General features: G+C 40.9%; 1 protein-coding gene across 1 annotated transcript in view; it reads right to left on the bottom strand.

The window, feature by feature from the left end:
• Positions 1 to 24259, bottom strand: part of fstl1b (follistatin-like 1b) — a 61103-nt gene that overhangs the window by 4260 nt on the left and 32584 nt on the right. Inside the window, exons 3-8 of the mRNA XM_084162829.1 lie at positions 22077 to 22178; positions 13081 to 13210; positions 8807 to 8839; positions 8208 to 8338; positions 2568 to 2686; positions 860 to 972 (exon numbers count right to left, since the gene is read on the bottom strand). Coding sequence (XP_084018955.1) covers positions 860 to 972; positions 2568 to 2686; positions 8208 to 8338; positions 8807 to 8839; positions 13081 to 13210; positions 22077 to 22178 — 628 coding nt within the window. The remainder of the gene's footprint in view (positions 1 to 859; positions 973 to 2567; positions 2687 to 8207; positions 8339 to 8806; positions 8840 to 13080; positions 13211 to 22076; positions 22179 to 24259) is intronic.

Here is a 24259-nt window from a genome sequence, read left to right as displayed (position 1 = left end):
TCCAGAAATGTATAGAGTAGGGTAATGCAGGAAAGCTGAAGTGCTGAATCTCAAGATGGCTGCCAGTGAGTAGACAAAGGGGTGATGCCCTCTGTTAAAACACTGTACTGGGCCCGGTGTATCATTTGAAATAGCATACATGTAAGATTACATTTAAGTCTTTCAAACTTTCTTAGGTCCATCCTATACACAAAATAATGTACAATTTATACTTAGAAAAAAAAGGAAATATAAAATTGTAAGCCAAACTTAATGTTTCCTTCATAGACATCCAAATGAATTTCAAACCGAGCTATTCTTTCTCGTTCCCCAATAGATCAACAAAGGCTGGCCCAACACCACCAAATATGTTTATGATTGGATGAATAATAAAAACATTTACATTACCTTTGGTCGCAATTTTGGGTGTTGTTTGCTAGCTTCCCTTCTAGTAGCTATAGCTAGCTAGTTAAAATAATTATGAAAATTATGAAAAATAATATTTGATTGTCCCGCAGGCGGGACAAGGGGTTATAACAGGTTGCACAGCCTCTGCTCAACTCAGTACAGTACAACAGACTGAGGAAAAATACTCTTGTCTGTAAATAAATAATATTTAGCTGTTTTTGCTTGAATGAATTTCAAGTATATTAGGGTGAGTTACAGTAGATATGCTTGTGGTTGTGGTGAATAAATTTGGTATTTTGATTAACATAATGTAAATCCCATGCACATACTGCAGTTTACTGCATGTATCAGAGAGGTTGATATAGAGGTATTTGTGTAATGAACTGAGAAAAAAACGTGTGATGTCAGCAGTGGTGTGCAGTGTTGTCGTCATAGAGTCATGGGGTCAAGGGTCATGTGTCTGTGAGCTCACTCTTCTCAGGTGGGTTGAAGCCGGGCTTCAGGCAGCTGAGGAATTCATCGAAGCTAAGCTTCCAGTCAGCGTTCTCATCGGACAGCTCGATCAGGGCGTCCACACACAGGCTTCTGGGAACAGGACAAAGAAACACACACACAAGTTCACATTCACTGCCTGTACTCATAGCTATGCATAGCTGTTGAGATGGTTATTGGACATAGTTTCTGACTGTGTTGGATGTCTGATAAAAAAGTTAAGTTAGTGGATTATTTTGCATACAGAATCTTCCTACACTGTAAAACAAATCTTGTTGTTTCAACTAATTATTATTAAGTAACTGGTTCCACAGCCATTTTTTGTTTGTTTACTCAACTTTTCGGTCCAACTGTTACCTGAACCAAAAAAAAAAAGTTGCCTCAAACTTAGCTCCAACTTAAGAAAAAAAAAGTATACTTAAAATGAAGTGTTTGCTCAGAATTGTCTCATATGTTCATTCAAATAGAAATTATTATTTGGGCATTTTAACTAAAAAAAGGCTGTGCAACTGGTTACACAAACAGTGCTTTTAACATACAATATTTGACACACATCATGCATGTTCTCTTATACAGTAATTACTATTCAACATGTCCTCACCTGGGATTTGAAAACCTCTTGGTTTTACGACATTCCAATCTTTCTGCTAGGCCACCATATCTGTGTCGAAGACTGATTTTACCTGTATTGCTACACTTTGCACTTCAAAGTAAATCTCAGCTTTGTTAAAAGTACACTCAATAAAACTATTTTATTTATCATAATGATTAAGGACTGACATTAAAACAGAGTTATATGCACCACCAACATTAGACAACTATACAGAAAAACCTAAAATTGCTGAAATAAGTAAATCAAATCAATGATGAGAGAATAGTCAGATTAACTGATAAATAACCCAGACGTGGTGGCATAGCAGGAAGATCAGAATGCCATGAACCAAGAGGTTGCGAATCCAAATCCCAGGTGAAGACATGTTGAATAATAATGACTGTATCAATGCACAATGTAATCATGTATGTCAAATATGTAAGCAAACACATCATTTTAAATTGACAGAATTTTGCCTACGTTGGAGTTTGGGCCAACTCTTTTTTTTGTTCAGGTAACATTTGGACCGAAATGTTTAGTAATTAAAAAAAGGCTGTGGAACCAGTTACTTAACAATAGTTAGTTGAAACAACTAGATTTGTTTTTAAAGGTTATCCATCCTTCATTTGCAGGGCCCAGAGTTGTCCCTGGTCAAGTCACATGGCCAGGAAATACTCAGGGCCCTTCTCATGTATGGGCAATAGAAGTGGCTGATTTAGGCAGTTTATTTTCTCCAAACCTGAAGAAGCATTGCAGCACTGCTCCAGTGAGCAGCACAGTGGAAACCCAGGCTCAGATAATGTACAGAACAGGTGTCTGTGAGGGTTAGATCACCCACAGGAGGCCCCCGGTGCAGTTTAGACTGGGTCACACAGGGTTTAAGGCTCAGAGAGAGGGAAAGTAGGGCTTTATATAGCACCAACTCCTCAGAAACCCTATACTGTACAGCTGAGGATAAGATATAGATACTGTAGAGGTATTCATATACATTTACGGTACACTATGTATATGGCTCGGATTTACACTACACTAGAAGTAGATACGCTTTTTAAAGATGAAATAGCACACAAGCACGCACACACGCACACACACTGACCTGAGCAGCTTGTTGCTCTCCTGGTCTGCGTATGACTGCATGTCCACGTTGGAGTCATTATGTTGGATGAATTTGAGAAGCTCTGAGGAGTCCAGCGTGGAGTCACCATTGTCGTAGTTCTGTGTACACGCACGCATGCACGCACGCACACACACACAAACAGAGTTAGTAGGAGTAGAGAAGAGTTTCTCTATCAATCACTTTCCAATCATATGTCCCTTTAACTGATAAAACACCTGCTTCTAGCCTGCTAATCCAGAGTGAGGGGGGACACATGGAAATGGAAGAGCCATGGAGTTCTATTCTATAAAGAGAGAGATTGACAGACAGACATAGTGTATAGGGAGAGAAAGTGAGACAGTCTTATCTGGCCCTGCCAGATAAGGGGATTGAGGGGTTTGAATGCAGGGACCTGTTGCCTTGGAGATAGATATGGTATTTAATCTCCTCCCCCCCGGGGGTCCCCCAGTGTGAACCTCTACATTGGGGTGGAGGGATACTTAAAGGCTCCATTGTAAACTCAGCAAAAAAAGAAACGTCCTCTCTCTGTCAACTGCGTTTATCTTCAGCAAACTTAACATGTGTAAATATTTGTATGAACATAGCAAGATTCAAAAACTGAGACATAAACTGAACAAGTTCCACAGACATGTAACTAACAGAAATTGAATAATGTGTCCCTGAACAAAGGGGGGGTCAAAATCAAAAGTAACAGTCAGTATCTGGTGTGGCCACCAGCTGCATTAAGTACTGCAGTGCATCTCCTCCTCATGCACCAGATTTGCCAGTTCTTGCTGTGAGATGTTACCCCACTCTTCCACCAAGGCACCTGCATTTCTGGGGGGAATGGCCCTAGCACTCACCCTCCGATCCAACAGGTCCCAGACGTGCTCAATGGGATTGAGATCCGGGCGCTTTGCTGGCCATGGCAGAACACTGACATTCCTGTCTTGCAGGAAATCATGCACAGAATGAGCAGTATGGCTGGTGGCATTGTCATGCTGGAGGGTCATGTCAGGATGAGCCTGCAGGAAGGGTACCACATGAGGGAGGAGGATATCTTCCCTGTAACGCACAGCGTTGAGATCTCCTGCAATGACAACAAGCTCAGTCCGATGATGCTGTGACACACCGCCCCAGACCATGACGGACCCTCCACCTCCAAATCGATCCCGCTCCAGAGTACAGGCCTCGGTGTAACGCTCATTCCTTCGACGATAAATGCGAATCCGACCATCACCCCTAGTGAGACAAAACCGCGACTCGTCAGTGAAGAGCACTTTTTGCCAGTCCTGTCTGGTCCAGCGACGGTGGGTTTGTGCCCATAGGCGACTTTGTTGCCGGTGATGTCTGGTGAGGACCTGCCTTACAACAGGCCTACAAGCCCTCAGTCCAGCCTCTCTCAGCCTATTGCGGACAGTCTGAGCACTGATGGAGGGATTGTGCGTTCCTGGTGTAACTCGGGTAGTTGTTGTTGCCATCCTGTACCTGTCCCGCAGGTGTGATGTTCGGATGTACCGATCCTGTGCAAGTGTTGTTACACGTGGTCTGCCACTGCGAGGACGATCAGCTGTCCGTCCTGTCTCCCTGTAGCGCTGTCTTAGGCGTCTCACAGTACGGACATTGCAATTTATTGCCCTGGCCAAACCTGCAGTCCTCATGCCTCCTTGCAGCATGCCTAAGGCATGTTCACGCAGATGAGCAGGGACCCTGGGCATCTTTCTTTTAGTGTTTTTCAGAGTCAGTAGAAAGGCCTCTTTAATGTCCTAAGTTTTCATAACTGTGACCTTAATTGCCTACCGTGTGTAAGCTGTTAGTGTCTTAATGACCATTCCACAGTTGCATGTTCATTAATTGTTTATGGTTCATTGAACAAGCATGGGAAACAGTGTTTAAACCCTTTACAATGAAGCTCTGTGAAGTTATTTGGATTTTTACGAATTATCTTTGAAAGACAGGGTCCTGAAAAAGGGACGTTTATTTTTTTGCTGAGTTTATCTTTAGTGCGTAGATGTGGTGGTGTGTGGGACTATACTTTTGGCTCCATTATTTCACTGTGCTCTGTCTCTGTGGAGAGTTAATGGAACTCTCAGAAACGAGGCACATAGAGGAGACTGGAAGAGACAGGAGAACAATGGTCTTTTGATTTCAAATGAATCTCTCTCATGTTTTCATGTGTGTGATAGAAACTGTAACCAGTGGGGATAATGTCACAGAGTTATATAGAGATCGCAACGTTACATCTGTCCCATTATGGCGTCTGTGAGTGCATGGGCAGCGCCATTGAGGCCATCTCCATTTTGAAGTAGTTTTCTTGAAATTTCTTGTTAACAAACTATAGTTTTGGCAAGTCGGTTAGGACATCTATGTTGTGCATGACACAAGTAATTTTTCCAACAATTATTTACAGACATATTATTTCACTTATAATTCACAGTATTACAATTCCAGTGGGTCAGAAGTTTACATACACTAAGTTGACTGTGCCTTTAAACAGCTTGGAAAATTCCAGAAAATGATGTCATGGCTTTAGAAGCTTCTGATAGGCTAATTGAGCTGTACCTGTGGATGTATTTCAAGGCCTACCTTCAAACTCAGTGCCTCTTTGCTTGACATCATGGGAAAATCAAAAGAAATAAGCCAAGACCTCAGAAACAAAATTGTAGACCTCCACAAGTCTGGTTCATCCTTGGGAGCAATTTCCAAACGCCTGATTTGTACAAACAATAGTATGCAAGTATAAACACCATGGGACCACGCAGCCGTCATACCGCTCAGGAAGGAGACGCGATCTGTCTCCCAGAGATGAACGTACTTTGGTGCGAAAAGTGCAAATCAATCCCAGAACAACAGCAAAGGACCTTGTGAAGATGCTGGAGGAAACAGGTACAAAAGTATCTATATCCACAGTAAAACGAGTCCTATATCGACATAACCTGAAAGGCCGCTCAGCAAGGAAGAAGCCACTGCTCCAAAACCGCCATAAAAAAGCCAGACTTCGGTTTGCAACTACACAAGGGGACAAAGATCAGATTTTTTTGAGAAATGTCCTCTGGTCTGAAGAAACAAAAATAGAACTGTTTGGCCATAATGACCATCATTATGTTTGGACGAAAAGGGGGGTAGCTTGCAAGACAAAGAACACCATCCCAAACGTGAAGCACAGGGATGGCAGCATCATGCTGTGGGGGTGCTTTGCTGCAGGAGGGACTGGTGCACTTCACAACATATATGGCATCATGAGGCAGGAAAATCATGTGGATATATTGAAGCAACATCTCAAGACATCTGTCAGGAAGTTAAAGCTTGGTCGCAAATCAAATCAAATCAAATTTTATTGGTCACATGCGCCGAATACAACAGGTGCAGACATTACAGTGAAATGCTTACTTACAGCCCTTAACCAACAGTGCATTTATTTTAAACAAAAAAGTAAGAATAAAACAACAACAACAAAAAGTGTTGAGAAAAAAAGAGCAGAAGTAAAATAAAGTGACAGTAGGGAGGCTATATATACAGGGGGGTACCGTTGCAGAGTCAATGTGCGGGGGCACCGGCTAGTTGAGGTAGTTGAGGTAATATGTACATGTGGGTAGAGTTAAAGTGACTATGCATAAATACTTAACAGAGTAGCAGCAGCGTAAAAAGGATGGGGTGGGGGGGCAGTGCAAATAGTCCGGGTAGCCATGATTAGCTGTTCAGGAGTCTTATGGCTTGGGGGTAGAAGCTGTTGAGAAGTCTTTTGGACCTAGACTTGGCACTCCGGTACCGCTTGCCGTGCGGTAGCAGAGAGAACAGTCTATGACTAGGGTGGCTGGAGTCTTTGACAATTTTGAGGGCCTTCCTCTGACACCGCCTGCTATAGAGGTCCTGGATGGCAGGAAGCTTTGCCCCAGTGATGTACTGGGCCGTACGCACTACCCTCTGTAGTGCCTTGCGGTCAGAGGCCAAGCAGTTGCCATACCAGGCGGTGATGCAACCAGTCAGGATGCTCTCGATGGTGCAGCTGTATAATTTTTTGAGGATCTGAGGACCCATGCCAAATCTTTTTAGTCTCCTGAGGGGGAATAGGCTTTGTCGTGCCCTCTTCACGACTGTCTTGGTGTGTTTGGACCATGATAGTTCGTTGGTGATGTGGACACCAAGGAACTTGAAGCTCTCAACCTGTTCCACTACAGCCCCGTCGATGAGAATGGGGGCGTGCTCAGTCCTATTTTTTTTCCTGTAGTCCACAATCATCTCCTTTGTCTTGGTCACGTTGAGGGAGAGGTTGTTGTCCTGGCACCACACGGCCAGATCTCTGACCTCCTCCCTATAGGCTGTCTCATCGTTGTCGGTGATCAGGCCTACCACTGTTGTGTCGTCGGCAAACTTAATGATGGTGTTGGAGTCGTGCCTGGCCATGCAGTCATGGGTGAACAGAGAGTACAGGAGGGGACTGAGCACGCACCCCTGAGGGGCCCCCGTGTTGAGGATCAACAAATGGACAATGACCCCAAGCATACTTCCAAAGTTGTGGCAAAGTGGCTTAAGGACAACAAAGTCAAGGTATTGGAGTGGCCATCAGAAAGCCCTGACCTCAATCCTATAGAACATTTGTGGGCAGAACTGAAAAAGCATGTGCGAGCAAGGAGGCTTACAAACCTGACTCAGTTACACCAGTTCTGTCAGGAGGAATGGGCCAGAATTCACCCAACTTATTGTGGGAAGCTTGTGGAAGGCTACTGGAAACGTTTGACCCAAGTTAAACAATTTAAACGCAATGCTACCAAATACTAATTGAGTGTATGTAAACTTCTGGACCCACTGGAAATGTGATGAAATAAATAAAAGCTGAAATAAATCATTCTCTCTACTATTATTCTGACATTTCACATTCTTAACATAAAGTGGTGATCCTAACTGACCTAAGACAGGGAATTTCTACTAGGATTAAATGTCAGGAATTGTGAAAAACTGAGTTTAAATGTATTTGGCTAAGGTGTATGTAAACTTCCGACTTCAACTGTATATGGGATAAAATAGAGACTTTTCTGAACATTGACTGCACTTCCCCTTTATGGCCATCTGAGCAAATGGGAGCGTGGCAGGGCCAGGGGTCCTTCACCACAGGAGGCGGATGGTCATTAAGAGGAGTTAAGGCCGTCCACTGTCATGCCTGAGATGGCTTTCACATAAATGATCAGGCTAGAGTTGATGATTTATGGTGGAAAGGAAGAGAGGGAGGGAGGGAGGGAGGGAGGGAGGGAGGGAGGGAGGGAGGGAGGGAGGGATGGAGGGATAGAGGTTACCATCTGAGTGTTTAGATTAGCACAGTGCCAGTCTGAAAGGGTAAGGGAACGGAGATGGAGGTATGTGATTAGGGATGGGGGGGTGTATGGTACAAGACACCATAAGTTGGCCAGTGTGAGAGAGGGGCTGAAGGTTGGGGGGTGTCCCTCCTGTAAAGACCCAATAGTTTCCAGCCACCTCTTCTATTTGTGACAGCTTATGGCAAAAGGTATGCGCTATGTGAGGGGTAAAAACAGCTTACATTTTTGTGCACAATTAATTTTCCATTTAGTCCATAGTTTTGGACTTCATAGAACCAATATCACAACTGGAACAGACACACACACACACACATACACACACACACACCTTGAAGTATTTGAGCAGGATGTCGGTAAAGTTGGAGCCCTTGACAAACCAGCCGTCTGGGACCACCTCAGTCTGCAGCCACTGGATCACACGATGCCTCAACTCATTACGGTCTGCTACGTAACACACCACTAGAGAGAGGGATGAGAGAGAGAGACAGGGGGGAGTGTGAGTGAGAGAGACAGAGAGGGAGTGCGAGATAGAGAATGTGACTGTCAAAAAACACAATCTAGCAGGTACTCTAGCCTTTCTGACACTCTCTAGGATGATAAAGATACAATCCACACAATCCCTGTTCTGTCCAGAGAACACCAGTACCTCCCAGCTCAGTATGAGCCCAAATGTACAGTCCTAACCCCTAACACTTGGCACTCCCTATCAGTTAAGTCTAGTGACAGGGAGTGCATAAGGTTAGAGCACCATTAAAGAAGTGTGCTTGTCACTAGAGCACTGAGAGATCAGAAGAGCACTGATAGGGCTCTGAGAGAGGTGTACTCTGTCTGATAAAGCCCCATTAGGACTAGAGGAGATAAGAGCAAAGAGATACAGACCTCTGATTGGCCCAAAGCCCACAGAGTCACCGTGTCACAATCACTCACCTGGGCTGGCAGCTGCTTGCTCTGCTTTCTTCTCTGCAGACGACAGAGAGAGAGAGAGAGAGAGAGAGAGAGAGAGAGAGAGAGAGAAAAAAAACACTTTAATTCATTGTGCTTTACAGTATCTAGCGTTTCTTGCTATCTAGTGTTTTTCACCATGTCAATGTCACATTGCCACAATAACCGTTAATGCCCAAGGACACCGTGACATGATAGCCTCTTTGTGACACTCCTACAACAACACAGGAGTAACTGATTTATCATCAATTTGATCAATGTCCAGGCCAACAGACAGATAAGAAGAGGTCATTGGGTGTACAGGTTCAAAGTTCAACACTAGGAGATAATCTGTCAGGTAAATCAAAGATGAGTATGGGACCATATGTGTCACCTGTCGGTTCGCATATAGACTGACTGTGTCATGACAACCAGAGATTGTACCCCTGAGTATATAGGCATCAGATATAAAGGTCAGTCATGTGCTATACACCAGACCTGGGATAACTATTGTTTTAAATATGCTTTGTGGAAAGTAACAAATAGTTACGTTGGAGGTGACTACAACTATGTGAATACAATTCTGAAAAGCATCTACTTTTAATATATATATATATATATATTTGAATACAGATCTCAGAAAGCAACTACATTAACAACATATTTGAATACAGATCTCAGGAAGTGAATACTTTTCAGAAACTATTGGATTTGCTGCCTTCAACTAATGACAGGGCTGTATCTGGAACTGCATGTTGCAGATAGAAATATAATGAAAAAGAGCACACACAATGTCCTATACTATTCCAATTTGACAGTAGAACATATTTGTTCTACAAAATACATTTATATCTGAACAATCTGTACATTTCCATTCTCCTGAACAGGCCCCAGGTGTAGATAATCAAGTAAAACCAATCAACCAATGATATTGTGTACAGATAAGTATAAATACATTGTGACAATATACTGCACAGCAAATTCAACAGTGTAATTGTTAAAAAAATAAATAAAAAGAAAATACACTGACAGCGTTGAGTCTTTGGACCCATATAGACACTGGAACAGTGTTAAATTAACAAACTGGTTAGTGTAAAGCCTTATTCCAATATTTCCCAGAGTGCCTTTCGAGTAAATTGAGTTACCACCCATTACTGTATTTGTTAAGGACAGAGGCTGTTGCATTCATCCATTTTTGGTCCTATGGACTCCACCAAGTGAGATCCTAAGTACAGTGAGGGAAAAAAGTATTTGATCCCCTGCTGATTTTGTACGTTTGCCCACTGACAAAGACATGATCAGTCTATAATTTTAATGGTAGGTTTATTTGAACAGTGAGGACAGAATAACAACAAAAAGATCCAGAAAAATGCATGTCAAAAATCTTATAAATTTATTTCCATTTTAATGAGGGAAATAAGTATTTGACCCCTCTGCAAAACATGACTTAGTACTTGGTGGCAAAACCCTTGTTGGCAATCACAGAGGTCAGACGTTTCTTGTAGTTGGCCACCAGGTTTGCACACATCTCAGGAGGGATTTTGTCCCACTCCTCTTTGCAGATCTTCTCCAAGTCATTAAGGGTTTGAGGCTGACATTTGGCAACTCGAACCTTCAGCTCCCGCCACAGATTTTCTATGGGATTAAGGTCTGGAGACTGGCTAGGCCACTCCAGGACCTTAATGTCCTTCTTCTTGAGCCACTCCTTTGTTGCCTTGGCTGTGTGTTTTGGGTCATTGTCATGCTGGAATACCCATCCAGGAGGTTCTCACCCAAGATTTGACGGTACATGGCCCCATCCATCGTCCCTTTGATGCGGTGAAGTTGTCCTGTCCCCTTAGCAGAAAATCACCCCCAAAGCATAATGTTTCCACCTCCATGTTTGACGGTGGGGATGGTGTTCTTGGGGTCATAGGCAGCACTCCTCCTCCTCCAAACACGGCGAGTTGAGTTGTTGCCAAAGATCTCGATTTTGGTCTCATCTGACCACAACACTTTCACCCAGTTCTCCTCTGAATCATTCAGATGTTCATTGGCAATCTTCAAACGGGCCTTTATATGTGCTTTCTTGAGCAGGGGGACCTTGCGGGCGCTGCAGGATTTCAGTCCTTCACGGCGTAGAGTGTTACCAATTGTTTTCTTGGTGACTATGGTCCCAGCTGCCTTGAGATCATTGACAAGATCCTCCTGTGTAGTTCTGGGCTGATTCCTCACCGTTTTTCATGATCATTTCAACTCCACGAGGTGAGATCTTGCATGGAGCCCCAGGCCGAGGGAGATTATTTTGTGTTTCGTCCATTTGCGAATAATCGCACCAACTGTTGTCACCTTCTCACCAAGCTGCTTGGCGATGGTGTTGTAGCCCATTTCAGCCTTGTGTAGGTCTACAATCTTGTCCCTGACATCCTTGGAGAGATCTTTGGTCTTGGCCATGGTGGAGAGTTTGGAATCTGATTGATTGATTGCTTCTGTGGACAGGTGTCTTTTATACAGGTAACAAGCTAAGATTAAGAGTGTGCTCCTAATCTCAGCTCGTTACCTGTATAAAAGACACCTGGGAGCCAGAAATCTTTCTGATTGAGAGGGGGTCAAATACTTATTTCCCTCATTAAAATGCAAATCAATTTATAACATTTTTTACATGCATTTTTCTGGATTTTGTTGTTGTTATTCTGTCTCTCACTGTTCAAATACACCTACCATTAAAATTATAGACTGATCATTTCTTTGTCAGTGGGCAAACATACAAAATCAGCAGGGGATCAAATACTTTTTTCCCTCACTGTAAATATGTTATCATTATATTTTTAAATTATTAACAAAATACCATACATACAGTATTTCATTAGGCCAATGAAATATTTGGCAGCCATCAAATAAATATATATTTTTGTTTTCAAATAACTTGCATATATTCAAGTACCTCCAAATATTATTTGTTTTTCTGAGAGGTATTCAAAATATTTTCAAATATTATTAGTTTCTCTGAGACCTGTATTTGAATATTAAAGGAAATACACTGAACAAAAATATAAATGCAACATGCAACAATTTCAACGTTTTTATTGAGTTACTGTTCATATAAGGCAATCAGTCAATTAAAATAAATTAATTAGGCCCTAATCTATGGATTTCACATGATTGAGAATACAGATATGAATATGTTGGTCGCAGACACCTTAAAAAAAAGTTAGGGGAGTGGATCAGAAAAACAGTCAGTATCTGGTGTGACCACCATTTGCCTCATGCAGCGCGACACATCTCCTTCGCATTGAGTTGATCAGGCTGTTGATTGTGGCTTGTGGAATGTTGTCCCACTCCTCTTCAATGGCTGTGCGAAGTTGCTGGATATTGGCGGGAACTGGAACATGCCGTCACACACGTCTATCTAGCATCCCAAACATGCGCAATGGGTGACATGTCTGGTGAGTATGCAGGCCATGGAAGAACTGGGACATTTTCAGCTTCCAGGAATTGTGTACAGATCCTTGCGACATGGAGCCGTGCATTATCATGCTGAAACATGAGGTGATGGCGGCGGATGAATGGCATGACAATGGGCCTCAGGATCTCGTCACAGTATCTCTGTGCATTCAAATTGCAATCGATAAAATGCAATTGTGTTCGTTGTCTGTAGCTTATGCCTGCCCATACCACTCTGTTCACAACGTTAACATAAGCAAACCGATCGCCCACGACGCCATCTGCCCGGTACAGTTGAATTTCATCCGTGAAGAGCAGACTTCTCCAGCGTGCCAGTGGCCATCAAAGGTGAGCATTTGCCCACTGAAGTGGGTTACGACGCCGAACTGCAGTCAGGTCTAGACCCTGGTGAGGACGACGAGCACGCAGATGAGATTCCCTGAGACAGTTTCTGACAGTTTGTGCAGAAATCCTTCGGTTGTGACACGTTGTCTGCGGTTGTGAGGCTGGTTGGACGTACTGCCAAATTCTCTAAAACGACGTTGGATGTGGCTTATGGTAGAGTAATTAACATTAAATTCTCTGGTAACAGCTCTGGTGGACATTGCTGCAGTCAGCATGCCAATTGCACACTCCCTCAAAACCTGAGACATCTGTGGCATTGTGTTGCATTTATACTTTTGTTCTGTGTAGTTGCCAATAGTTGCCTTTAGTGGATTCTCTATATTGGACTACCTCGAGTATTTGAAAAGTTGGTATTTTCAAATAAACTACAAAATACAACTATTTTCTGCCCAGGTCTGCTATACACACACAAAGTAAACAAGAAAGTGTGTGTGTGTGTGTGTTCTCCCCACCCTGGCAGTGTCCGTCGTGGGCCACCTGGATCTTGAGGCCGGTGAGACAGGCATCTCGATGGAGCTCACAGTGGTTGCGGTACGTCTTACTGTTACTGCCACACACTGAACGCTTGTGGGGCTTACAGCTCTGGAGAGGGAGAGGGAGAGGGAGAGGGAGAGGGAGAGGGAGAGGGAGAGGGAGAGGGAGAGGGAGAGGGAGAGGGAGAGGGAGAGACATTTTAGCCATGTAAATATACACTTGACCTTGACTCTCTAAAAGCAGAAATCAGCAGTAGAAACAATAACAAAGTACCCTCTGTTTGTTTCCGTTAAAAGCTGAGTGATGGGGCTGGAGAAAAGTACCACTCTGAAATTCATAGACAGCGCTACGGATGCAAGGACTGAGCATCCATGATATAAAAATTATAGTTTTAACCATGTTTGGGGCTATATAGTGTTTGTTTACATTTACTTTGTTTACAAACATTGGAGTAAAATGTATATTTTGGGTTCTGATGATGTATGACAGTTGAAATAAGCTCATGAGGCATTTATAAGTTGTATTCTTCAAGAATCAATGGGTACATATCATTCCTTTATAAGTCAAAAAATTGATGAAGCAACTGCTGATTGCCCCTTTAAAGGTCACACTAACATTGTTTCCATCCAGTTTTTAAGCGAGTAAAGTCGTACCATATAAAAAAAAATCATGACAGCTGTGATGGAAACAGGAAGTTAAGGTACAATTTTATCAATGCAGACAGATAATTTGATTGTTCGACATGGTGGGATCTTTTTGTGTCTGTAAAATGTATTATGCGAGAAATGGCAATGGAAACACCTTTATGTGTAAATATTGATAAAATAACCATTATATCGAAGTAAAATTGGAGTCACGCGATGACACGTGTGGTCCTCCCACTACGACTCGGGAAACAATGCAGTTTAAATTAGGCTACAAATGAAATAAGTTATGATGAACTTCACACGGTGGTGAAAGTGCAAGGTGATGATCTTGATGCTCCTTTCCAATAAATGTCGAGGGTCTTATTCTGGTGACATGATGACCGATGCTTGACTGCGGTTTTGACAAATAAAAACATTTTCACTCTTATCCATAATCTCATCATGTAGAATAGCCTACCCACAGAGCCTACCCACACTGTTGGCTAGAGCACAGGAGCCAAAACCAGAGTAGGCACATTTACTATTTAACGCAACAGTTTTTGTGACAAAACTATCAGTAGAGTTGAACATTAGATGGCAATACATTGAACATTAGATTTGTATTCAGTATATGAAAATGTAAGCAAAAAAGTAGATTTTGTGTGCACTATCCACTGGTGGGAAAATGCGGATGTTTCTATATGCAGTATTTTGAATATTTGCATGAAAATCTGTTGCCAATTGGATGGAAACCTAGCTAGTGACACTCTATCCTTAACCACCTTTTACTGCAGTGGGCTAAATCAGGGTCACACAGAGTGATTATTGGTAGTCTTAAACAAATCTACTTTGAAACAAAAGTATACACCTCACACATGGTTATGGGCTTAAGAAAAAGAGGACACCTGTACCATGTCAGATATAGAGTTGAAATGTATTCAATTTTGAGATTGCATCCTAATATTACACTTTATATACATCACAGAAGACTAAAATATAACAAAACTGTTTGACAGTCGTAAAAAAAGTAGTTTTTTTTGTAAAAATAAATATATAAAACGTTATTAATGATGAAATTATGAAAAGTATTAATAACATTCCACCCATGAGGCAAAAGAAGATGCTTTTGGTCATTGACTGCAGGAAAGGGCTACAAAGCAACTGCCCCTCAAAACCAACTTCTCATTTAGAAATGTGGCATCGATATAACTACGAAACATTTATTCTACTGTCAAAATTGATTACAAAGTGTAAATAGGATAATTATGGTTATAAAGTCAGTCTCGTCCAAAACTGAGTTTGTTTCAATCCTGCCCACATGCTCAAAACTGGCAGCACACAAGTAATCATCAAGTCGGAGTGCAGCTGTATGTGACCTGATCGTAATGCCTCTGGTAAATTTGGGTAGACTTTGGATATCCCTATGGACAGAGATGGGCAGTATTTCTGTTCCATGTATTTAAAATACGTATTCCATTGTTTATAGGGGTTCACATTTTGTGGCTCCGCTTTCACCCTACATTGGTATCAGAAGTCTGATCGCACTATGGTGTGATAAGAGCGTCTGCTAAATGAACTAAATATAAATGTATATGTAAAAATACTCCTGTAGCTCAGTTGGTAGAGTATGGCGCTTGCAACGCCAGGGTTGTGGGTTTGATTCCCACGGGGGGCCAGTATGAAAAATGTATGCACTCACTAACTGTAAATTGCTCTGGATAAGAGCGTCTGCTAAATGACTAAAATGTAAAAATGTTGATAAATACTTTGTTGAGGGAAAATGTACTTGATACAATTGTGATATGTTGTGTCACCTAGCTATCTTAAGATGAATGCACTAATTGTAAGTCGCTCTGGATAAGAGCATCTGCTAAATGACTAAAATGTAAATGTAAAAATGAACAATTGCAAAGCATGCTGAGTATTATTCTAATGATCTATGCACTGAAACAGGGCCAATAATAATAATGTTCATTTTCACATATACATTAACATTTTGGTAATTTAGCAGACACTCTTATCCAGAGTGACGTGCTCAACTAAGGTAGATAAACAACAACATATCACAGTCATAGCAAGAAAAACGTTTTTGTAACCATTACTGAGAATGTTGTTGATGTTCGGGCCGGCTACTTGCAAATGTGTTTTTGTATAAAAAAAAAAAAACGATGTGTATTTTAATTTTAATTAAATACATTTCAAAATACAAGTATTTTGTAGTTTATTTTGCTACATTGATCTTTATGGTATTTTGTATCTGTATTTTGTAATTGTATTTTGTAATTTTTGCCCATCCCTGCCCCTGGGGCTAGTTAGGAACCATCGGTAAATTACACAATGTACATGGGACAATATGTTAAAATTCCAATAGCTCCAAATTCAAATGACTTAAAAACCTCAAACCAACTATGAAATTTTAGAAATTCGTATATAGATATGAAAAGCATTTAATGAAAAAAACTAAAAGGTGTGCAACATGAAAACATTGTCAACATATTAGAAATGCTACCAAAAAGAATTTACAGAAACTTGTTACAAATGATGGAGTCATCCATGACTCACCAAACGATATTTGTAAAGAAGAAGCAAAGTACTTTAACCATATGTTTTCATTTCAGTCTCCTCCACTTCCACTAACAGAAGTTAATTGTAAGGATTTTTTTTCTATTAATAGTGTAAAATTAACAGCTATACAGAAAGACTCATGTGAAGGCCTAGTTACAGAGGAGGAACTTCTAGATGCAATTAAAGCCTTCAAGTCCAGGAAAACTCCAGGGCTGGATGGCATACCAGTTGAGGTATATAAAATAGTTTTTGATGTACTCAAAGGTCCGTTATTAACATGTTTTAACCACTCCTATAAAAACAGTCAGACTATCAGATACTCAGCAAGATGATCTGATTTCACTATTGCTGAAACAGGACCCAGGTGGTAAATATAAAGATCCAGTCCACCTAAAACACTGGATTCAGTGTTGTGATGCCAAAATCATAGAAAAATGCATAGTGCATAGAATTAAAACGGTATTGTCGGATATTATTCATCCTAATCAGACAGGTTTTTTTACATGGACAATACATTGGAGATTATAATAAGACAAGTACTGGAAACAATAGAACACTATGAAACATCTGGGAAACCAGGCCTGGTATTCATAGCTGACTTTAAAAAGGCTTTTGATAAATACGACTGGAATTTATATATAAATTCCTGGACTATTTTAATTTTGGAGAATATCTTATACAAAGGGGTAAAGTTATGTATCGTAACCCCAGGTGTAAATAATGGCTACTTCTCAGAAAGTATTAAATTGTCAAAAGGAGTAAAACAAGGTTGTCCACTCTCGGCATATCTATTTATTATGGCCATCGAAATGTTAGCTATTAAAATCAGATCCAACATTAATATCAAAAGGCTAGAAATCCACAGCTTAAAAAAAAAGGTGTCATTGTATGCTGATGATTCATGTTTTCTTTTAAATCCGCAATGTGATCCCTGCACAGCCTCATAGAAGATCTACAGTGGCTTGCGAAAGTATTCACCCCCCTTGGCATTTTTCCTATCTTGTTGCCTTACAACATGGAATTCAAATTGATTTTGGGGGGGTTTGTATCATTTGATTTACACAACATGCCTACCACTTTGAAGATGTAAAATATTATTTATTGTGAAACAAACAAGAAATAAGACAGAAAAACAGAAAACTTGAGTGTGCATAACTATTTTACAGCTGCAAGTCTCTTGGGGAATGTCTCTATAAGCTTGGCACATCTAGCCACTGGGATTTTTGCCCATTCTTCAAGGCAAAACTGCTCCAGCTCCTTCAAGTTGGATGGGTTCCGCTGGTGTACAGCAATCTTTAAGTCATACCACAGATTCTCAATTGGATTGAGGTCTAGGCTTTGACTAGGCCATTCCAAGACATTTAAATGTTTCCCCTTAAACCACTCAAGTGTTGCTTTAGCAGTATGATGCTGCCACCACCATGCTTCACTGTGGGGATGGTGTTCTCGGGGTGACGAGAGGTGTTGGGTTTACGCCAGACATAGCGTTTTCCTTGATGACCAAAAAGCTCAATTTTAGTCTAATCTGACCAGAGTACCTTCCATATGTTTGGGGAGTCTCCCACATGCCTTTTGGCGAACACCATGCCTTTTTCTGGCCACTCTTCAGTAAAGCCCAGCTCTGTGGAGTGTACGGCTTAAAGTGGTCCTATGGACAGATACGCCAATCTCCGCTGTGGAGCTTTGCAGCTCCTTCAGGGTTATCTTTGGTCTCTTTGTTGCCTCTCTGATTAATGCCCTCCTTGCCTGGTCCGTGTGTTCTGGTGGGCGGCCCTCTCTTGGCAGGTTTGTTGTGGTGCCATATTCTTTCCATTTTTTAATAATGGATTTAATGGTGCTCCGTGGGATGTTCAAAATGTCTGATATTTTTTTATAACCCAACCCTGATCTGTACTTCTCCACAACTTTGTCCCTGACCTGTTTGGAGAGCTCCTTGGTCTTCATGGTGCCGCTTGCTTGGTGGTGCCCCTTGTTTAGTGGTGTTTCAGACTCTGGGGCCTTTCAGAACAGGTGTATATATACTGAGATCATGTGACAGATCATGTGACACAGGTGGACTTTATTTAACTAATTATGGGAATTCTGAAGGTAATTGGTTGCACCAGATCTTATTTAGGTGTTTCATAGCAAAGGGGGTGAATACATATGTACACACCACTTTTCCGTTATTTATTTTTTAGAATTTTTTTAAACAAGTTATTTTTTTCATTTCACTTCACCAATTTGGACTATTTTGTGTATGTCCATTACATGAAATCCAAATAAAAATCAATTTAAATTACAGGTTGTAATGCAACAAAATAGGAAAAACGCCAAGGGGGATGAATACTTTTGCAAGGCACTGTGGATAATTTTTCTAACCTCTCTGGATTAAAACCAAATGATGATAAATGCACCATATTACGTATTGGATCTCTAACAAATACTACTTTTACATTACCGTGTAGTTTACCAATAAAATGGTCCGACGGTGAAGTGGACATACTCGGTATTCATATCCTGAAATAAATAAATGATCTCACTACAATACATTTTAATAGAAAGTTAGCCAATTTAGATTAGATTTTGCTACCATGGAAAGGACAACACCTGTCTATTTCTGAAAAATCACCCTGATTAATTAATTAGTCATATCTCAGTTTGCCTATATACTTATGGCCATGCCTACACCTAACGACTTGCATTTAAAATATATGAGCAAAAAATATTCTACTTTACAGTGGGGGAAAAAAGTATTTAGTCAGCCACCAATTGTGCAAGTTCTTCCACTTAAAAAGATGAGAGAGGCCTGTAATTTTCATCATAGGTCCACGTCAACTATGACAGAAAATTGAGATTTTTTTTCTCCAGAAAATCACATTGTATGATTTTTAATGAATTTATTTGCAAATTATGGTGGAAAATAAGCATTTGGTCACCTACAAACAAGCAAGATTTCTGGCTCTCACAGACCTGTAACTTCTTCTTTAAGAGGCTCCTCTGTCCTCCACTCGTTACCTGTATTAATGGCACCTGTTTGAACTTGTTATCAGTATAAAAGACACCTGTCCACAACCTCAAACAGTCACACTCCAAACTCCACTATGGCCAAGACCAAAGAGCTGTCAAAGGACACCAGAAACCAAATTGTAGACCTGCACCAGGCTGGGAAGACTGAATCTGCAATAGGTAAGCAGCTTGGTTTGAAGAAATCAACTGTGGGAGCAATTATTAGGAAATGGAAGACATACAAGACCACTGATAATCTCCCTCGATCTGGGGCTCCACGCAAGATCTCACCCCGTGGGGTCAAAATGATCACAAGAACGGTGAGCAAAAATCCCAGAACCACACGGGGGGACCTAGTGAATGACCTGCAGAGAGCTGGGACCAAAGTAACAAAGCCTACCATCAGTAACACACTACGCCACCAGGGACTCAAATCCTGCAGTGCCAGACGTGTCCCCCTGCTTAAGCCAGTACATGTCCAGGCCCGTCTGAAGATGAAACGTGGCTGGGTCTTTCAGCATGACAATGATCCCAAACACACCGCCCGGGCAACGAAGGAGTGGCTTCGTAAGAAGCATTTCAAGGTCCTGGAGTGGCCTAGCCAGTCTCCAGATCTCAACCCCATAGAAAATCTTTGGAGGGTGTTGAAAGTCCGTGTTGCCCAGCGACAGCTCCAAAACATCACTGCTCTAGAGGAGATCTGCATGGAGGAATGGGCCAAAATACCAGCAACAGTGTGTGAAAACCTTGTGAAGACTTACAGAAAACGTTTGACCTGTGTCATTGCCAACAAAGAGTATATAACAAATTATTGAGAAACTTTTGTTATTGACCAAATACTTATTTTCCACCATAATTTGCAAATAAATTCATTAAAAAACCTACAATGTGATTTTCTGGATTTTTCTCATTTTGGCTGTCATAGTTGACGTGTACCTATGATGAAAATTACAGGCCTCTCTCATCTTTTTAAGTGGGAGAACTTGCACAATTGGTGGCTAACTAAATACTTTTTTCTCCCCACTGTATTTGGAACGGCAAGCGAGACAAATTAAATGGGCCTATTTCTATAATTAATATGAATTCGGGGGGCAGAAATTATTAGATATTAAAGCATTGGACCTCTCACTAAAGGCTTCAATCACACAAAAAAATATACTTAAATCTGAACTGGTTCTCTAGTAGATTAGTAAAAATGGCTCATCCTGTGTTCAAGAATGGCCTTTTCCCCTTCATTCAGATTACAACCTCTCACTTGAAAATGAAATAATCTCCAGAATATCGCTATTTTTAGAACAAGCAATAGAAAGCTGGTTGCAATTTCAGTTTAATCCACCAGAAAATACTAATATTATGGTAAACTCAAATATACTAATTGATGCATTTAAAAAAATAAAAACGGTATAATCTTTGTAAATTATATAATAAATAGGACTGGTGGAGTTATGTCACACATGCAGTTAACAAAAATATATGGAAATGTCTGCTATATCCCAAATTACAACCAGCTGATTGCAGCATTACCACAAAAATGGAGGAGGCAAGTGGAAAATGGAGAAGGTAAGGAAAGTGTCTGTTGTCCCTGCATTAAAGACCAAAATTGGCTAAAGAAAATTGTGATAAGTAAAAAAGTGTACCAGTTTCATTTAAGGACCATGCGCCATACAGGTTGCAAAATATTTGGGAGGAGATTTTCAATGTACTAATTTATAAACTGATTTACAAAACAAAGCCGGATTCAAAACTTAAGAGTTTTTCAATTTAAAATATTATACAAAATTCTTTCAACCAACAGAATGTTATATACTGTATATGAGGGATACAACCATCCCAGCTCTGCAGTTTTTGCTGCGAAGAGACATAATTACTAGATCACTTGTTTTGGTACTGCCCATATGTAGCTTGTTTTTGGAATGAAATGGCTGAAAAATTGCAACACTTACTTAGAACTAACTCTGTAAATAGCACTTCTGGGTGATTTGAAAAGTAATATTCAATCGATCAATAATATAATAATACTCTCAGCAAAGGTGTTTATCTTTCATTTACAATCTGTAGAAACTATGAGAATAGAAAGGTTCAGAACTTTTGTGAAACATCACAGCACAGTAGAACAATATTTGCCAACTAGAAATCAAAACTAGATGGTCTTCAGAGATAGATGGGAGGGGTTGAGTGTAGCTGAAGGCTGGGACTAAAAACAAACAAAAGATAACTAATGTAAAATATACTGTCTGTGAAATTGATGTGGTATGTATAAGCTGGAAGTGGAAGCCTAAGTATTGTTGTCCATTAGTTTACTCCAATTAGGGGAGGGATGGTAGGGTTAGGGGGGGAAAATAAAAAGGAAAAGGAAAAAAATATATATATATTTAAAATAATATATGGGGGTATTGGAGAAGATGCAGACAATTACACTGATAGAAGACGCAATCTATCTGCAATATTAAAGCTGATATAACCCCTTAAAAAAAAAAGTTTCACATATCCCCATGTGCTACATTCACCCCTCAAACTTACTCAACAGCGACCCCAACGTTGAGCTGAGCGCAACTGTTGATCTGAGTCACTAGGCACCACTGTAAAGGACGTCAAAGAAGAAGAAGCACAACCCCTTCCCTAAACCTAACCCCAAACCTAACCCTTACGCCTAAAATATAATTTTTACAAATTCAGGACATGAAAAAGGTCCTGACTTTTCAAAATTGTCTTGTTTTCCTTCCTTGTCAAGACATTCTGGTGACTTGTGGTCCTGATAATGTAGGAATACACACACTCACACACAAACGACTCACCTCTATACACAAGCAGCTGGGCTCTCCCTTCTCAGTGACGACACACTCCCTTCCTGCGCCACAAAACACATTGGCACACACCTTACTCTTACTCTGCACCTCCTGAGGAAAGAGAAAACACACACTGTTAGTGCTGAAAACACGTGAGCACACTGTCAGTACAAACACACACACAGATGGGGAGTTTTTCTGTTACATGTATTTGAATTACTTCTGAGTATTCTGTATGTTGTATTACACTGGGCTGAACTACACTCCAATGTATTTTGCAAGAAGATACTTTTGAAAGCTGTAATTTGTATTTTCAAAATATAAAATACTTTTCTATCCCATTTCTTTATAGCTAACTAAATGTAAACATATTACTCTAATGAGCTCCACCCCGTAAACAAGGCCAATGACAATACCCAGTGTGCTTTGAAGTGGTTCATTTTCACATATACATTTTGGTAATTTAGCAGATGCTCTTATCCAGAGTGACAACATATCACAGTCATAGAAAGTAAGACGTTTCTGTAACCGTTAATGAGAATGTTGTTGCTGTTTGGCCGGCAACTTACAAATGTATTTTGATATTTTAAAATACAAAATACATGTATTTAATTCAATACAATACTTTGCAAAAGTATATTATATTTTATTTTGATACATTGGTCTTTAGGGTATTTTGCAGTTGTATTTTGTAATTTATGCACACACACACACACACACAGGAGAAAATACAGCATTTACATATCTCAGACACAAGGAGGCACTGTTGCCCCATTCTCAGAATGGCCAGTGTTCTTCAGAATAGAATTAGTCACACTCTCTATCAGGATACTACAGTGAGGGAAAAAAGTATTTGATCCCCTGCTGATTTTGTACGTTTGCCCACTGACAAAGAAATGATCAGTCTATAATTTTAATGGTAGGTTTATTTGAACAGTGAGAGACAGAATAACAACAACAAAATCCAGAAAAACATATTTGACCCCCTCTCAATCAGAAAGATTTCTGTCTCCCAGGTGTCTTTTATACAGGTAACGAGCTGAGATTAGGAGCACACTCTTAAAGGGAGTGCTCCTAATCTCAGCTTGTTACCTGTATAAAAGACACCTGTCCACAGAAGCAATCAATCAATCAGATTCCAAACTCTTCACCATGGCCAAGACCAAAGAGCTCTCCAAGGATGTCAGGGACAAGATTGTAGACTTACACAAGCCTGGAATGGGCTACAAGACCATTGCCAAGCAGCTTGGTGAGAAGGTGACAACAGTTGGTGCGATTATTCGCAAATGGAAGAAACACAAAAGAACTGTCAATCTCCCTCGGCCTGGGGCTCCATGCAAGATCTCACCTCGTGGAGTTGCAATGAACATGAGAACAGTGAGGAATCAGCCCAGAACTACACGGGAGGATCTTGTCAATGATCTCAAGGCAGCTGGACCATAGTCACCAAGAAAACAATTGGTAACACACTACGCCGTGAAGGACTGAAATCCTGCAGCGCCCGCAAGGTCCCCCTGCTCAAGAAAGCACATACAGTGGGGAGAACAAGTATTTGATACACTGCTGATTTTGCAGGTTTTCCTACTTACAAAGCATGTAGAGGTCTGTAATTTTATCATAGGTACACTTCAACTGTGAGAGACAGAATCTAAAACAAAAATCCAGAAAATCACATTGTTTGTTTTTTAAGTAATTCATTTGCATTTTATTGCATGACATAAGTATTTGATACATCAGAAAAGCAGAACTTAATATTTGGTACAGAAACCTTTGTTTGCAATTACAGAGATAATACGTTTCCTGTAGGTCTTGACCAGGTTAGCACACACTGCAGCAGGGATTTTGGCCCACTCCTCCATACAGACCTTGTCCAGATCCTTCAGGTTTTGGGGCTGTCGCTGGGCAATACGGACTTTCAGCTCCCTCCAAAGATTTTCTATTGGGTTCAGGTCTGGAAACTGGCTAGGCCACTCCAGGACCTTGAGATGCTTCTTACGGAGCCACTCCCAAGTTGCCCTGGCTGTGTGTTTCGGGTCATTGTCATGCTGGAAGACCCAGCCACGACCCATCTTCAATGCTCTTACTGAGGGAAGGAGGTTGTTGGCCAAGATCTCGCGATACATGGCCCCACCCATCCTCCCCTCAATACGGTGCAGTCGTCCTGTCTCCTTTGCAGAAAAGCATCCCCAAAG

This window comes from Coregonus lavaretus (assembly GCF_964263955.1).
Source record: "Coregonus lavaretus genome assembly, chromosome: 5".
In the NCBI taxonomy this organism is placed as follows: Eukaryota; Metazoa; Chordata; class Actinopteri; order Salmoniformes; family Salmonidae; genus Coregonus; species Coregonus lavaretus.
Note: the sequence above shows the minus strand (reverse complement) of the source record. Positions and strands in the feature narration are given on the sequence as shown.